The sequence below is a fragment of the Sinohyriopsis cumingii genome, chromosome 3 (genome assembly GCF_028554795.1).
Source record: "Sinohyriopsis cumingii isolate HCF-2022 chromosome 3, ASM2855479v2, whole genome shotgun sequence".
Classification (NCBI taxonomy): domain Eukaryota; kingdom Metazoa; phylum Mollusca; class Bivalvia; order Unionida; family Unionidae; genus Sinohyriopsis; species Sinohyriopsis cumingii.
This window is the reverse complement of record NC_142963.1, coordinates 57,304,217-57,320,420: the sequence shown is the minus strand read 5'-3', so window position 1 is coordinate 57,320,420 and position 16,204 is coordinate 57,304,217. Positions and strand designations below refer to the sequence as shown.

Sequence of the window (16,204 nt, the reverse complement as noted above, 5' to 3'; positions counted from 1 at the left end):
ACAGAGGTAATATTACTTACATTTCAATAAAATTAATCATCCACACACAATACATAATTTATCTTAGATGCTTAGTGTGTGGAAGCAGCTATGTATGATACCTATACTTTTATATACATGAATCATTGTGTACTTGTGTACATGATTTATCACACAAAGGTAAGACATAATTCACGTGTTATCACGTAGTAAGACTTCAACGAGAGTTCGCAGTCATTTGTCATTCGTTTACTGGCTATCATACCATCCGATGGAAGCCACATTTTGCAGCTGATGCACTCGTTATATTACACTAACCTACAATTGACATATTCAATTGATCCTTGTTGTTATAAAATATATTCACAAAAGTAACTCCAATTAAAACTGTTGTATAACTAGCGTACATAAATATGTTCTGGTTACATATATTAAACGACTCTCTTTGAGGGTTTCTCCAGTACAAAATTAAATTGAACAACCTCAACATAATACATCAATGGATCATTAACCAAACATGTTCAATAGCAAGGTAAACTATGAAACAAAATAGCTAAATGAAAATATACTGTAGAACTTCCCTGATGGACCAAATTTTGTATCATACACTATTCCAGTATAATATAGTCGGCCGATATATAGAATGCAAGGTGGTATTGAAACTACCAACTTGGGCCCAATATATGTGACGAGTTTACAGACAAGCCAAATTCACGAGATCCGTTTAGGAAAATTTCATAGTACATGTGTAATTGACAACATTGAACTTGGAACATAAGCTATACTCTGTTCAAGCTTCTATCATATCACTTTGAAATTATTTTAGATTTTGTACATTTCTAGATATTATGTCGATCGTTATTAACAAATCATCTGACCGCCGTTTAATCGTCATCTTCATATTTGCTATTGCTAACTCTTTAGTCGCCCAGCTTTTGCATGGATGCTTGTTTTTGAGCATTATGCTCCTACAAAGCTGCTTCAAAGGGCTGATCGGTAAGTATTTCGGTGTAATAATCCTCTCCGTACGTGTCAGAGGTTACTTCCTTTTTCGCCAGTTCGTCTTGTTGAGATATTTTAGCATAATCAGCACAATTCTTATTGAGTGAAATCTGACTGAAAAATAAAAGAGGAAAATAAAAGTCATTTAGACTGTATAGAATATTGTCTTTAGCAAATATATACCGTCCAGGTAAAGGACTTATACGACAAGTGAAATGAATACCGATATAAAAAAACTTTGTCATTGTTTTTTAAACGCTTTTGAGAAAAATGTGTGAACCATTAAAGCGTCAAAGAGTATACTATTTAAAAAATATGAGCATTTTCAATCAAATCAGTAGAGGTAATCTAAGTATTCGTACTGGATCATATACTAAGATGTGACTACATTTGCAATATTGTTAATGTTTAGAAACCCTAGGCCATCCAATTCATATTCTACAAATTGCTCTGGAAACATGAGAAAGTGTTTCCCCAATCGTTTTTGGCTGCGACCCTAACAAACGTATTTTAGCCTGAAAATCCCGCTTCCTCATTTTGATATGTTTAGCCACCCTCAACAAATACCCTGACGACCCTCCAGAACGTCTTCGCCACGATGATTTGGTCTCAAATTAGGGATAGGTAACCACTGACTTAGGCCATTAGCCTTAAACATTTATGAAGGAAACATGGCCAACTAAATCACCTGAGTTAAAATTATTATGAATAAAACTGGGCCATTAGGTGCCTAATGTGTATGAAAATCCTGTGTTGGTGGTCATTAAAATTTAAAAAATAAGGCCATGCAAAAATGAAATTCTCATGCAAGAATAAACAGGGCCATTAGTTGCCAATATTTTATCAGGAAACGTCTATGCTAAATATAGTCAGATATTTATAAATAAAATGAAAGAAAACCTCGAGCCTTTGGTCGTCATATAGGCGTTTTAATTAACCATTCTGTGGGCGCTACCACTCAAAAAATCGCTTAGACTCTTTGAATCGTTTTTCTCTAACTTCTTCTGGAAAAAGTAGGTCCACATTTCAAATGGATCTTTTCGAAATTTGCATTTCACGCAAATATACTCTGGTCATCAGACCAGATAATTTTTTAAATCTAATTGTCTTGCATCCACCAAGATAGACAATACATACCAGCACTACTATTCCTTCCTATAATATAGCCTGAATCTTTTTGCGTTTTATATACTGTACAGATTTACTTACCGAATACATAGTTTTTCATATCTGTTTGCTAAACATTCCAGCAATATCCTATGTGATATCAAAATTCATAAAATAAATCATTTCGCTGCCTATCTGTTTATGACATATTGGATGTTTGACCACTAGTTCTTTATGCTTTATCTCTGCGATCTCTCCTTTATATGATGCTATTAGAATGTATAGATTTTGGTCATGCCTTGTCTTATTTTGGTTGCTTGGGATATAGAATAACAACCGGCGCCATGAAGTAGAATATGGTTCTAATCTTCATTCCGTGTCCGCGCAACTTATACATCGAAAGATATCCTCTAATCGAGTTCTGACGCCTTCACAGTGTGATATTTGAATTGTAAAACTATTTCCAGTAATTATGCATGTGGCTTTTTGTAGATAACTTAACAAATATAATATTATAGCAAAATGGTATTTTGTCATTAAAACTGGTTTGCATGTTTCCAGGCGAACAGTATACTCAACATGCCTTATATCATGAACCTAGTTGTTAATATTTGCATTCTGTAGCGACCGCCATGCTCATGGCTTTTGTCAGGGCTCCAAACTGTGCTTGCTTTTGTACGAAATGAAGTTTCATGTATGGTCGGTTTATTGGATACCTTTTATTTTGTATAAATGCTTTGGATAAATAAGTCGATATAATCTGAGTGAAAATTGGAGTGATGGCGCACTTACAAGAAAGGGAGTAGTTAAGCTACTTATATAAAATCAGATATTTATTATATAAAATTTGGTTAATAGTGAATTTCAGACACATACAATTTGAGAAATATCCACTGACTTTTTAAAAGTGTTTTTCGTGCACCAGATGTGTAGTTCGTCCTATTGGATTTTCATTAAATTTTCAATGTGTGTGTAAGTTGGGGATGGGTCGGTTGTTTGTTTAAAATTGGGATTAGCACTGGGCTACTGTTTTCTAACAATATTTTCATGAAGCTTCAAGTCCACTTTCCCGATGCATTTCTCACAACATTTGGGTCTGTGGTTCAGCTGGCACTTTGATCAAAACATTTGAAAACTACCTCCCACTGGCTAAGGCTAAGGATTAATCATACAATGTGTGCCACAAATATATATATATAATACTGGCGACCATTAATGCAGGTTTTATCGTAATAGACTGAAAAATATTAGCCCTGTGTTTTGCATAACATTTGGCGACCTATATGTTAATATTCGTCATGAATATTTGGCTACCATTCGCCATGATTTTCTCATACAATCTTAAAGACCACTGGCAAAGGTTATCCTGATTCATATGTGATGTATATTTCCTAGAATTGTTTGATACGGGCTTTAAAGGTAGTATTCTAAGGTATTTCAAGAAGCAAGCATATGACGGATATGTTAGATGTTGGAACTGGGCCCGTGATTCCAGTTTACATTTATTTGCTACTGTCTGTATAGCAACAATTAAGTAGATTACCAAGAATATCATTATACGTCGTCTTCGAAATGGGGTCTTGCAATTTCTTACTAATATTTTAATGAGTGTACAGTGTTGAATAACTATGTGTTTGACGCATACCAACTGAGCAGTATATTACGATTTTCAGAATCTGATTTTTGGCAGGAAATATCGGATTAAGAATGGCACGAGGTACAAAATCTTTGCATAAAAGACACAACATATGTTAAAAAATGGTTCTGAAAAAGAAAAGAAACTAATAAGCAATTAAATGAGTTTGTATATCAAAATAAAAGTCGCAACAAAAACGCAATAAATTCTGTCTTAAGTTTTACCAGATCTGACCAGTATCAATACTTATCAAATCAGTGCCACTGATTATATTTGATATAGGTTCCATCCCTTGTACTGATTTCGTAGACTAATAAACAAATGTGACCTAAAACAAACCGGTCTTTATACCATACCTTCGCTCTTTCTTTCACTATGGTTAACACTGAATTAAATAAAATATCCAGACTACCCACTTCATCGTAATGTATTTTCCTATTGACGGATGCAGAATCAATGTTGTTACATGATTGTCAAGAATCCATCTAATGTGACTGGCCAACGGTAAAGAACATTTTCAATCCTTTTCTAACAATCAGGTAAACTGTGACTAGACCGAGCAGTAAAACTTAATACTAAACTTGGATTTTTCTGCTCAATACCTCCATATACATTATCACAGAACAGATAATTTTGTAGATGATACATACGTACCTCATGACATCGAGTGTTTCATACTCTGTTGGTGCATGCGGAGTGTTACGAAGAGGAGTTTCCCTGTAATAAATGAAGTCAATAACTAAAGAGCGATGCAACTGATTCCGTGGATCATTATTATTCATGAAATTATGTATTTAGCATTTATTGATAAAATATAAAACAGAAAAACAGAACAAATGCCAGAAAAATAAGTGTTTAAACAACTTCCCTTCTGTGTCAAACGTTCTTTTCAGAAAACCAATCTTTGGACAGATACATCTAAAAATAGTAGAAAGGTCATTGTTTGGCGAAGGAAACTAAACTAATTTATGAATAATCCGTACCTGAATATACCATTTGCTTTGTTATTGTAGATTTCTATGACATAATGTAATAATCAGTGGGTTTGGAAGTATGACCCTCAGAAACCTTGGCACAAGTATTACCTGATTTACATGCGTAAGTGGCGTAAAATTAAACAGTCGAATTCACTAATGTAGAGATTATAGAGCAGGTAATTTGTAATAAGTCGTAAAACAAAAGCAGTTGGAAGTAGCTATTGGGGACATACGGGGATTAACATTACGCTGCAAGTTAACATACTGCGTGGTGATATTGGAACAAGAGGAACTGATATGTTAAATTGGTCCAAATGTGTATAATGGAAATGGTATTATAAGGACAAAAAAAGTTATTTATAGTGACCAAGGAAAATGTAATGCTCAGTATTTTAACTACAATCCTACACACACCTCTACCATCAAATACCTGTCTTTTTATTGCTATCTAATAGATCTACAAACTACTCTTCCCTTCCCTACAAGCATACCATCACAGAAGAAGAGATATTAATATTCTGATTTTTGCTGGGAACAGAGAAGACAAGTAGAACACATAGAAACACAAAGACCATATATTTTGGCAAATATGATTAGTATCTCTCTTTTCTAATGATCTGGGTGGACCTGAAAAGAGATTTGTGGTTTGTTAGCAATGTCAGTGAATACAAGTAGCATTGCTTCACTGTTTACTGGTCCTGTGAAACTTCGTCAGACATCCTCCACTCATATCAATTATTATTTCCATATCACTGCGTCAATCATCCTGGTAATGGCACAGGACGCCTTCACATACATGTGTAGTTCGTGGTGAAGAGACGGATCGATACAATGGTTGATGAGTCTACACCAGTCTACATTTTGCTTGAGCTATCTTCAGAACATGTGATACCATAGGACAATGCTAATTATTATATACTTCAGAAGCAAAAGGAAACGGACTGAAATGTTCCACTTGCGGTACAAATCCAGTCAGAGCGTGTGTTCTCTCAAGCAGAAGATAACGGACGTGTGACGTCACTTTCAAATTGTAGGCCCATGAGCGTTTCTACTGTTTACCATTGCAGATCAGCTCAAGTAGCATACCAATGGCCGATAACATAAAGACCATGAATTGGGATGCACATGCTGCAGATACTTCGTATACTAGGAGTTATAGTACTATCATTAAGACTACTAATACAGTTGTACGAGGTATTTTCCTTCCTGAAGAGAGTGACCTCAGTTTAGCCTCACTTGATTTCCTGTCCGCTCTGGAAGAATATTTGCCTCGACAGTATTACTGCCTTTACCTCCTTTTCTTACGTTACCATTGCTGGATAATGTCGGAATAGACAAAAGAAAAAAAGCATTTTCATTGACGGGTATGAGGTCGGAGGACCTCTTACACTCTTCCGTCTCCTGCTAGTTCTCTTTATTCTTCGGACATTCTGAAAACATATGACTTTTGCCATGACAATGACAATATTTTTATTCATCTTTGTTTCTCTTTCCGTCTTCCGCTTTCTTACTTTATTGAACTTCTGGGACCAAATGTCTTGTATCTTAACCGACATAGAACGTATATTGAAATTTACATAAAGAGGAATAGTCCGTACTGTTATCTGAATTATACTTTCTAATGACTCTGCAGATCTCTTCCATCTTTCACTTCTTAGCCTGAAAGCGGAACGCATATACTCTTAGGATGCGAATCTCTCTCTCTCTCTCTCTCTCTATTTATCTATCTATCTATCTATCTATCTATCTATCTATCTATCTATCTATCTATCTATATATATATATATATATATATATATATATATATATATATATATATATATATATATATATATATATATATATATATATATATATATATATATATAGGGAACTAAGTTGTGGTAAACTCATTATCAAATGAAGCAATCAAGATGAAAAGATCAAACATTGCTGAGAAGAAACGAGAGGGTGAGGCCAAGAGACGACAACAACGACGTTCGGTGACGCCTCAAATGATGAATGAAAAGTTAGCAAAATTATAAGCCAGTACTTTTGGCAATGATTATGAGTGTGCCTCAACCAACACCATCAACTACTGCCACAAAACCAAGAGAGCCAAGATGCACTAAAAACGAAATTCGTTCAGTTGTTCACATTCGAGAGACGCAAAAACTGACTTCAATAAATTTTAGAAATAGGGATTACACCTACCTGGTGAAATGTAAAGAGTACAAGTCTGAAGTGCAACCCGAGAAAGCAGCAGGTTTGTTACAGATTTGTGGCATTTCGTGTTGGAAACACTGAAACGACAATGCTTAACGAAAGAGGGTTCACCATCCGTTCTTACAGTTTAAAGTCTCCTGTCGGGCAAGAGTTTAAAGCACCGGAATAATTAACACCTTCCAAAGTCATTGACAAAATTGAACAAGTCCAACAATCCAATGACGAATTTAACAATACCGACGGAAACGGGCTTATCTAATGTTACACGTTTCATCTCATAGAGGCAGCGGGTCAAGCAAAGTGTTTTTGACAGGCGCAGTTCGCAGTGCCAAACGCAGTATAGTCCACATTAGGAACTCAATAGACCAAATGTTCTTACCTCGTGCCAGCGTCATATGGCAAACATAAGGCAAGACGGAAGATACAATGGAATGAAAAGGATCATTGGAGATCATTCGAAAATATGACAGAGCCAAACAATGAAAAAGCAGAAGTCCTTTCGAAGCAAGCAGGCGATTCGAAAGTGACCGTCTGTTGCATTCCTGAAATGCAGAACCTTTGGCATGCGTGGCTCCTTGCTATACATTTAATGTCTACCCACAAATGGTTCTGAAGCTCTCTTGTTTCAAAAATCCAATTTCCCCGACGTAAAATACATTCGTGTACATCACAATAAAGAGCATTTATATACAGTTACTAGTATCACATAATCTCTTGGATATAATTATTATTGTGGGAAATATGACCAAGGATGTATCGCTCGGGGTCAAATCATTTACAAAAGGAGAGAGAGAAATAGTGTATATTAAGGGTATAAGCCATGTTTTCATAGAGGAAAAGAAAGTATTTGTCGCTCGGCTTGCAAGGGAAACATTGTCACTTCCACATATTACGAACAACATAGCATGAAACGAGTTCAACAACAGAAAAGTGTTTGTGAGTTAGTGAGATTGTGCTCCAAGTATGGATATCTTATTTGAACTAAGTATTCAAAACCACGCGTGTGTGCACGAAAGAAAATACGGCACTTTTGTGACTAAATCGTCGATTTTGATCGGTAATCCTACATTCAAAACATACGACAATAAACTGGAAGAAGTATCAGGGAAAACCAGCACAATTACAATAGTGAAACAAGTGGATTATACATTTCATGTCTTTGAATGTGCGTACTAGACTGGTATTCACATTCTTAATTGTTGTGTAACTCCTTGTGCTTGAAAGAATTGCACACAGAAACCTCTATTTGTTCACTATCCCAATTGTCGTAAGATTCGAGGAGGATTCGAACAAATCATTCCGGGTTCTCGTACTTTTTCCGATTTTGCGGAATTGATTTCTTAACCTACCGAATACAGAGCGAAAGGGTCATTCAGCGTGATGGAGACAGACACACCTCGATATGATATAGATATATCACACAATTTCTCGGGAAACGACGGACAATGTTTTGGAAATTTTATTCAGAACAAGGCACTGAAAGTCCCACAGTTATTGGGAATGGACGTAAGTAATAAACATGTAAGTTAGACAAATACAATTGAGAGCTTCTATAATAATAATAATAATAATAATAATAATAATAATGCTTTATTCTGTAATTTAGTCCGCCGACCCATATTACAAAATATAGTACAAGTAAATATGATGTCTGCCATGGTTTAAAGAAGTTAAATATGGTGTTCATCATGAGTATATATACATAATGTCCTATAATCGGTGTATTATTTTATAAAGATGTTACTACCTCTAAGTATATTATTCACAAAGGTTGTCTAAGACGAAAAGCCAAATTGGTATAATAAAAAAGATTTCGTATAATTAATATATTGATCTGACTCATTACGGGTGCATATTTTCTGCAGACGAAAAGAGATCATAATTTTATCACATAAACGTTTGATAACATTTGTTTCTGAAGTAGCTTTGCTGTATCGGCGCTTTAAGCAACAACAACAGCGTAAATTGCCATATTTAATTACCACAAAGTTTAACTAGAGCGCATAATACGTTTGGAATGACCGAAAGGCTATTTTATTTTTCAATATCGAAGGTTCTGCTTCCGTACTGGTCTGACGTTCGATATTACGGCCCTGATGGTATGCACACAGAACAAAGGGAAGCATTATACACTATGTACCAAATGGTTCAGACTCAGACGTTCAAGAATATTTGAAATAATGACCATTCGATGTAGACATTTCACGCTACTGCAGAGGAAGATTTCGACAATTATTCCATCTACTGCGATTCCATCATCTTTTGTGCGATAGGTGGTATGCATGTGAGTGACCACTTTTATCTGATTTCGTTTACCAGCAAACTCATGGTTGCCTATTTATGAAAAGTACACACAGCAAAGACATGACCACCAAAATCTTACCAGTGCACTACAGACAATTTGTGTTAATAGTGTTAGAAATAGTTACGAATACGAGATGTGTATCTCTTATTGAAATATATAGTTATCGACCTTTATTAACGCCAAGAGGTGTATATAGTTAGTTGGTTACCCCAGCAAAATTACGACTGGAAAGATGTACATAAAAAGGACATCTTCCTAGCACAAGTATGCTTATATTACACAAACCTTATTTCAACAAAGAAAAGTACACAGCAACATCAGTTTTAGTGCCCATTGTATGCTATTGTTTACAAATCCAAGAGACTAAAATGAAGTGCACGTGCTAGCCAAGCAGACAGGGAAACCTTGTCTGAATTACGCATATGACAATGCCACTTAAACAAATCGTGCACATTTAGTCATCGATTTGAAACCAACAACACCTTATTATCTGAGATTTCGTACCAATATGTTTCAAAATGGGTGTCATGAAGGTGGTTCTGTCATTTACATATCCCCTTTGGCGTCTGTCTGAACAATAAAGCTATACAAATGCATCTTGCACGCTTTTGGTTCAAAGATTATTGAACATGGTCTCTTTTTAATCCCATCCTCATGCTAAATTATGCTCAAATGCGCAGCGGCTATCACACTGAGTTTGCAAGGAGACACATAGTTATGAACAATTGAGGTAAGCAGTTGCAATGGTTATTGTCATGGAATACATCAAAAAAATAACATGGTGATGCCTCAAAACGATTAGGTGTAATTGATTTCGTTGACGCGAACAAAACCGTTACTTAGAGTAGTTTTATCATGTTTAAACCTTAACTAATATTTACGATTAATATGTGCATTTCGTTGTATGCTGCTTGGAAAGAGATACACACATTTCATGATGTGCGCTTGTACTTTTCCTTTCGTCTTGCACGTGGTCTATTTTGCACTTATTGGAAACATATTGCTATATGCGGGCAGAGTGATTGCCAAGATCTTGTTAGGTGTCAACTTTAGACAAGTTAGGGGTAAGTAGTTGTTTACTTTAAGAAGTTTGATTTGGAACTGTATCCATATTCTAATGTATCGTATAGATATACCATGCTATTTTTTATTCTTGATATTCAGAATTCTGGTACATTGTACTGAACTTGATTATATAAAATATTTGTTTTGATGTAGTTTACCGCTAAGTTCTTTATATTGAAGTAGAAACCTAAAGGTGGTATGTATCTTAATAGATCTATGCGATACTTATGATTTTTTTATATGATGGCTATGATTGAGTACAGGTATATTTTTATTATTAATAACGTTTATTTAATACAAATTGCCAACCCGTTTGGTCTGTTTAGAGTGGATAGGGCTGTCAGCGTGGCAGCACAGTACTTGCAATGTGGCATGATACACCTGGCAATGTGATACTGGCATAGCTGTTACTGTATCAACATAGCTGGTAGTACGGCAATATAGGTGTGATAGTAGCAACAAAACCGACAGTATGACAGTCTAGCTGTTAATGTAGTCGCATATCTGGAACTGTCGCAACGTTGCTGATAGCGTGGCAGCCTAACTTGCATTATGACAACATAGCTTGGGGTATGGTACCGTTTTTTGTGGCAATATATCATCATAACTGACAACAGAATAATAATGTTCCGACAACGAAAGAAGAACATCAAGAATCCATTCCAAGAATGTGAATATCTAGTTGTACATTTGGATTGTCGTAACGTTTGTATTATATAAACTATACTCGTTTTTATAATATCATTATATGGTTGTATGTACTGTATTCATTTCTTCAAAACATATCCACAATATGGTGATATCATATCAGTTGCTGAATGAATTTTCGCTTGGCATATTCGAGAAATAATCTAGTTTCGTCTTTTGAATTGTGTCGTAGTATGAAAGGGAGTTCATTATCACAGTAAACGGTTTGTTTATAGTTGCATATTTTTTTTATTCATTTCAGTGTTTCATTAATATTCATGTGGATTGTCTTGATACTCACGTACTCCACTTACATCATTACTTTGTCATTCGCATTCATTGTGTTTGGTGTTTTTACTCGATTCAAAACCCATTCGATTTCTGAACTGTTACAATTATTTTCTTCCAGTTCATTCACTAAAATATATCGCGGACATGAGCAACACGGAAGGTAGCTAGCCGTCGCTACAACAATTCTTACAACAGCAGCAAGAACCCTCTTTTGGAGCAATCAGAAAATCATTCTCCTTTAATATATAGTGACTAATAGGAAACTAGAACCATCGAACTATGAAATTAATTTTAGCGAGTGACAGTTCCGTGAATATGTTTACCAACAGTACGTTACGTTGCTTCACAGCCAAGTTACCTCAAGCCATGCAATTGAATGACAAAGCGCATTAGGAAGTTGTTTTGGGAGAAACATTGCTACGCAAAACCCCAATATCAATAAATGTCATCTACATCTTGAAAAAGCAATTTGAAGAACAGTTGGACACTAATGATCCTCTCTTCTATCAATCCTAATGAAAAGACATTAACCGACCAATTATAAACCAATTATATATTTCAAAGGAACTCGTGCTGGTTATTATGTTAATGCTCAACATCTTGTCGAAATAAATCAGCTATTTTAACGATCTGTTTGGCAAATCCATTGATAAACCTTTCAAAAGTGTACTGGCCAAGTACCATAATATTGCTCATTGTCTTAAAATGCATTTGCCTAACAGCAGAATAATATATAGGAAATGTGCTTGGAATAACATAAAGAAAACTAGTTTGCCTGTCCTTGAAATATGGAAGGTAATATTAAGTACGCCTAATTATTTTATGTAATTACGATACAATAAAATTTTAAACTGCTCATTTTCTTTATATATTTTTTATCTGAAAATCAGAAAGTGAACATAGCAAGGCATATCAAGTCATTTTCTATGAGATGCACATCACATGTAAATTCGATCATGTACATTCAAATCTAAATCAACATCATCATTCAAATATCGATTTTTTGTTTTAAAATTTGCATGTTTAAGACATCTCACCAGGACATACGCTTTTTATCTCAAAGATTAACAGTGAGAAAAAGTAAGGTGATGCCTTTTCCTTAACATTTATTTTTTTACCAGAGAAAAAATGCAATACTCTGAAGAACAAGTATTGCTGTTATCCAGGGACATTGACGTTGAATCTTTGGCTCCAAGCTCAGTACGTTTATTTCTTACCCATTAGGTACGTCATCCTGAAATGTTGGTGCATGCAGATGGTCCAGAAATCACTTTTGTTGTGTAGAAACAAATGTGTTTCTTCCACATTGACCTTGTTATTAGGACGTTTTATACCAAAGACGTCGGGCTTCGCCCGTAGTACATGTGCATGTCGTCCATAAAGTTTTCTTTATGTTAGTGATGTCGGACTAATGTTATTGTTCAGAAAGGAATTTTACATCTGTTACGGCATATGTTAGACCTGCATAATTGTATAGAGACATATTTGGTACCACTGCTGAAAAGTTACAAACATAATTCATCTGCACCTCAGAAATCTCTTTCCCTTACAGTCTAGTAAGGAATATTAATGCGAATGTTAATAAAGTATTAACATTAATATTATCCTTTTTCGCTTTCCTCCTGTAGAGTATTTGGATGTCTTGACGTCTCGGCTATATTTCTGGACTTTGAGATATATTGACTGATTCGTGTACTCGCAGATGTTTCATATAAGGGTGGGGTTGTGATGGGGTTCGGGCGATTACCTAATAATTTTATGGTAAAAGGTTCAGGTTTAATACATTGTGTAATAATAACTTCAATATAATGCATATATACGTACTTTTGTGCGGATATATTACTTCCTATAACGACGACGACATCTTTTGTTTTGATGCTTATCTCTGTCTCTGTTCAAAATAAGAATATAAGTATACATTACCAAATATATCAGTCATAATTGTTTTAAAATTCCATTTGTATTAATTACCAAATTGTCTCAGTTGGGAGAGCGTTGTAGTTACCGTTCTGTAATCAAGTTCTGTATGTAAGGTACGGAAGCTTGGTCTGACAATATTCGAGCAATTCAAATAAAAACGGATATTTTGTCATAAGACAATGTGGATAGTTTACACCAAAATATACAAAATTATAAGCGTTTACCGTTATCTTGGAGGAAAATGAGTAGTACAACATATATGCTTTGATTTATTTTCTGTTCTTGCCATTTTATCACAGCATCAACAAATGTTTCCAATCCGGCTCTAAAGAAACTATTTTTGAAAGATAAATATTTATTGTGACCTACCTGATGTCACTGGAGCTCTGAGTTTTCTTTTATATCTAATAAAAAATGTAATCCCTGTAACGTTCGGAAGACAGTATTGAAAGTAACGTCATATAACTGTTTCTCTTAAGTACATGACGCCAGACATTAAGTCTGATATGTTTAAAACAATATCGTTAAAATCTTCATTAAAAAAGGCTGAATATGTTTTAACTGTATGTACAATAACTACCTCAAATGTTTTTAGGCACAGTATTGGAGCATAACTGAAACTTCGCTGACTTAGTAGTGTCTTGTTATTTGAAAAAAATACATTTTTAGATTTAATGTCATAAGTCATGTTTGCTATAATAGTTTCAATCTAGTTTTGTTAATGTCAGCAATTTCTTCTAGTGTTGTAAACATTATGTCCTTGATACTGTAAATAATAATTTTTCCAATGATAGTTCTATTGCGTTCCGTTAATATAAACATGGAATGGTTTAACTATAACAACGCTACCAGAAGTACGAATTATGAAAGGTATAGTAAAGGTTAGAGAAGACCGATGCAACATATTTAAAACAGAATACAACATTATTTTGATAACATGCAGGCAGAGAGAAATTACTTTATTTGTCTCTTCCAGAAGAATGCAAAGGGATAATTGGTTCCTTAATGATTTATCGAACCACCAAAAAAATTAAACTTTAATTAAAAATAACGAATCTTGAATTGAAATTTAATTGAAAATAAACGAATCCTGAAAAAAAACGAGGAGAAGATCTAAAGTCTAATAAATGAAGGCATGATGATCGTTTTTACGTTTATATCATAATTTTACAAAAGTCACATGCAATTCATTCGAAAAAATAAGGGCAATATAAACTCTCTGAACGACCTTCTTGTACTGGTGAAGAACACGCATGCCCCGACGAGAACCACCAAACTTAATAGGGTAATCACTGCAGCCATGACATATATCGGTATTGTTGAATTATTCTCTCGATTTTCAGACTGTTGATAATAAAACAAAGACTATTAATGATACAGTGGTTTAACAGTGTAAGTCTAAAATGTTTGGTCTAATGATGATGATGATGATGATGACTATGACGACGACTACGATGATCACGATTATTATTATTATTATTATTATTATTACAACTTATCATAATGTAAAGACAATCATAAAATATACGTCCATAACTAAATAATCTAGCAGTTGTAGTAGTTGCCCTTGTAATAGGATAAAGAAGAGCAACAATAGAAGAGGAGTAGACAAAGGATGATACTATGATACTATCGCCCCAAAATTTACCATAATTAACAAAAAATGTTTTTACATCTTAGTATATCGAGGTTTTTATAAAAATTGTGTGAGAGTCCTATAGCACTATATGGGTTCATCAAACTGGAAAACGATTCTTCTTCTGATAGCTGATACTGTATGATGGATTGTGGTCGTGACACATTGTGGTCAGAGCAACATAGCAAAGAGCTGTCGTGGCGAAAAGGGCCATCAGCATCTTAGTTGGCAAAAGGTTGTCAGCTTCGTTAGGCTGAGGCGGGGTACGGAATAAATGATTCATATAGCCGGTCGTAAACCTGATTTGCGAGATGTTAGCTGAAACTACAATGTTTTGATCTCCATCTCACTCCAAAGCAATTGCTATGGCATCGAATGGTGTGATGAACGGTCTGTTGGTACTGTTAGTAAAGGTTCATAATGCTGTGCTGTTGAAAAGGAACCGGAGCTGCTGCTGAGCGTGATACCTTATGACTATTCGTGACTAATAAACAAGGTGGAGTGTTAAAGAAAAACCTGTATCGAATCCACGTCTTCATATAAACTAATGATGTTTTGTCTTTCAACATGTGCTTTGGTGCCATTCGCATAGGTCCCCAACAACGCGACCCCTCATACATTCAATCTAGGATGAGCAGAGTTGACATGTTTGCTACACTGGAAACAGGAGCAAATTACACTTGCAGTAGAGATGTTAGTCGCACGTTTCTAACGTTTTCAGATCATGCATTTATTTTTGGCGCCATGGTCTAATCTGTATAACAAAATACAGCAAACAATATATACAGGTGTAGCCCGGAACAAGTATTGCCTTATGAACTTGAATAGTGTACTTGCAGAAATACACACAATGATACTTTACCTGTAAAACGGAGCACATGGTAGCCTATACAGGTAGATTATTTTGGGGTCTCTATTAACACTTAAGATGTGGACTAAAATTTCATTTCTAATAAATGTTGCCCATAAGAAAGGCCAAATGTCTGCATATGCAGGCAAAATCATCGAAGCGTGGGTTACAGTTTTTATGCAATGGATGGTATGACTAATCTCTATATAGAAAGCGTACCTGTGTCTATCTGCCCGCGGAAGAAACTATAAAGCAATATCATTGTGCTCTCTTTAGTACATCAATACCGCCATATAAGCACTACAACTTTATTATTGCTACTTACCAAGCGGACGCTGTAATATCAATTGTAAAATAAATGTTATATGTTGGAAGGCCAATCAACCATCCTATACAGGTAAATCCAGTAAAGCCTTGTACATACAACCACAAAGTGGATGCTAAGACTTCTGCTGTGCCTAACAAAACTATAGTAACTTAAATGTCACTCCATCTTGAAAACATACAATCCAAAAACATTTCGAGAGAGGCAAAGACACACGCA

General features: G+C 35.0%; 1 protein-coding gene across 1 annotated transcript; it reads right to left on the bottom strand.

Moving 5' to 3' along the window:
- Positions 1 to 617: 617 nt before the first annotated feature.
- LOC149802904 (uncharacterized) lies at positions 618 to 14,513 on the bottom strand. Its single transcript, XM_089951327.1, has 5 exons — positions 14,403 to 14,513; positions 13,544 to 13,578; positions 13,079 to 13,145; positions 4,379 to 4,441; positions 618 to 1,095 (listed from the first exon to the last, which is right to left on the bottom strand). Exons 1-5 carry the CDS (start codon positions 14,474 to 14,476, stop codon positions 948 to 950), a joined length of 387 nt encoding a protein of 128 aa, XP_089807453.1. The 5' UTR covers positions 14,477 to 14,513; the 3' UTR covers positions 618 to 947.
- Positions 14,514 to 16,204: the final 1,691 nt, after the last annotated feature.

What these genes read in the sequence shown, in the direction of transcription:
- LOC149802904 (XM_089951327.1), bottom strand. Translation starts at nt 14,476, where the DNA reads ATGGCTGCAGTGATTACCCTATTAAGTTTGGTGGTTCTCGTCGGGGCA. An exon ending in CAGAGCTCCAGTGACATCAG is followed by an intron (nt 13,146 to 13,543) that starts GTAGGTCACAAT and finishes TATTTTGAACAG; the next exon opens with AGACAGAGATAAGCATCAAA. An exon ending in AGTAATATATCCGCACAAAA is followed by an intron (nt 4,442 to 13,078) that starts GTACGTATATAT and finishes CATTTATTACAG; the next exon opens with GGAAACTCCTCTTCGTAACA.